Raw genomic sequence first — 1,264 nt, 5'->3', positions numbered from 1 at the left:
ATTATTACACATTCTTATACCTCCCCTAAGTGCCTCTCATCTTCGTTTTGTGCGGCAGTTCTACTATGTAGTACGTATACACGTGTATGCGGCAGGTTATTTCCCTTTGTGTTGATTCGTTCGAGCTACCTAAGCACAGGCACATGGACAGCATGCATGTGGGCGATGCTGTGCTCAATTGGCCCATACGTGCCTACGAACGTACATAGAATCCCTTTCTCTGGTAACACAACACACCCGGTTACAGCTGTTATTCCAGAACCGGCCGAGCGGATTTTTCATTAGATTTGGCCCAAGGTGCCGTCTGAATGGGAGCACACACGTTCAGAGTCCTTTTACCCTCCCCCTCGTACTTTGTTTGGCCTCCCTGCTTCCCCCATCCCTTCTCCCTCCTCCCTCTCCTCCCTCTCCTCCCTCTGTCCGTACTTCCCTTCTTCGTATTCTTCTTGTTCTTGTTCTTCTTCTTTCGTCCTCTGGCTCCCTTCCCCTTGTCTGAGTGTTTCGGACATGTCAGTGAACACACTTGTTTTTATGTCTGAGATTGACCATACCCAAGTCAACAAATCATGAGGAGAATACATTGACGGGGCTCTTTTATGGCTAAAATATTCACAGCCAGGGTTCAAAAGCTCAAAGTGCTCACCGTGTGTTTGAGATATTACTCGGTGGAAACCGACGAAGAAGGTCCAAAGAGGCTCTTGAGCTTCTCGAGTTAGGTTGTGTCTGAAAAATGTTCTGATTGGTGAGAAGGTTTAAAGTGTTCTACTTCCCTTACCAAAGTATCAAGATGCGTAATCTAGGACAATGCTTTTGCGTGGTGTTCAAGAATATCACCGTGGAACCGGTGTTGTTCCTGTACATGTTGGGTGTTTACCTTCTGTACAGCGTGTTCCAAAACCTGGTGTATGAGAAGGTCTGTTTGGAGCACAACAATTCAACTGTGTGTGCCGATTTGTATCATCCAGACCATGAAGACCAACTGACTTTGGTTCAACAGGAGGCTTCGTATTGGATCAAAGTGTCCACCTTTGCTATGGTCCTTCCCTCCATTGTAGTGGATTGCTACATGGGATCTTGGAGCGATGTGTTCGGTAGGAAACCCACACTGTTGCTCCCTCCATTTGGAGCGTTCCTGGGAGCGTTGGTCTATTGCTACATGGGTAAAACAAATGAATTCAAGAGCGAATGAATTGAAACTGAGCATAATTTCGATTTTCCTATTTTCAGAGGCATATTCATCCCACGTGGGCTGGATTTGTTTGGC

General features: G+C 46.4%; 1 protein-coding gene across 1 annotated transcript in view; it reads left to right on the top strand.

Moving 5' to 3' along the window:
• The first annotated feature begins 229 nt into the window (after positions 1-229).
• LOC131879116 (proton-coupled folate transporter-like) overlaps positions 230-1,264 on the top strand; it is a 2,033-nt gene continuing 998 nt past the window's right edge. The window contains exons 1-2 of the mRNA XM_059225333.1: positions 230-1,160; positions 1,228-1,264. Coding sequence (XP_059081316.1) covers positions 788-1,160; positions 1,228-1,264 — 410 coding nt within the window. The 5' untranslated portion in view covers positions 230-787. The remainder of the gene's footprint in view (positions 1,161-1,227) is intronic.

The sequence above is a fragment of the Tigriopus californicus genome, chromosome 4, assembly GCF_007210705.1.
Source record: "Tigriopus californicus strain San Diego chromosome 4, Tcal_SD_v2.1, whole genome shotgun sequence".
NCBI lineage: Eukaryota > Metazoa > Arthropoda > Copepoda > Harpacticoida > Harpacticidae > Tigriopus > Tigriopus californicus.
This window is presented reverse-complemented; position numbering and strand designations above follow the sequence as displayed.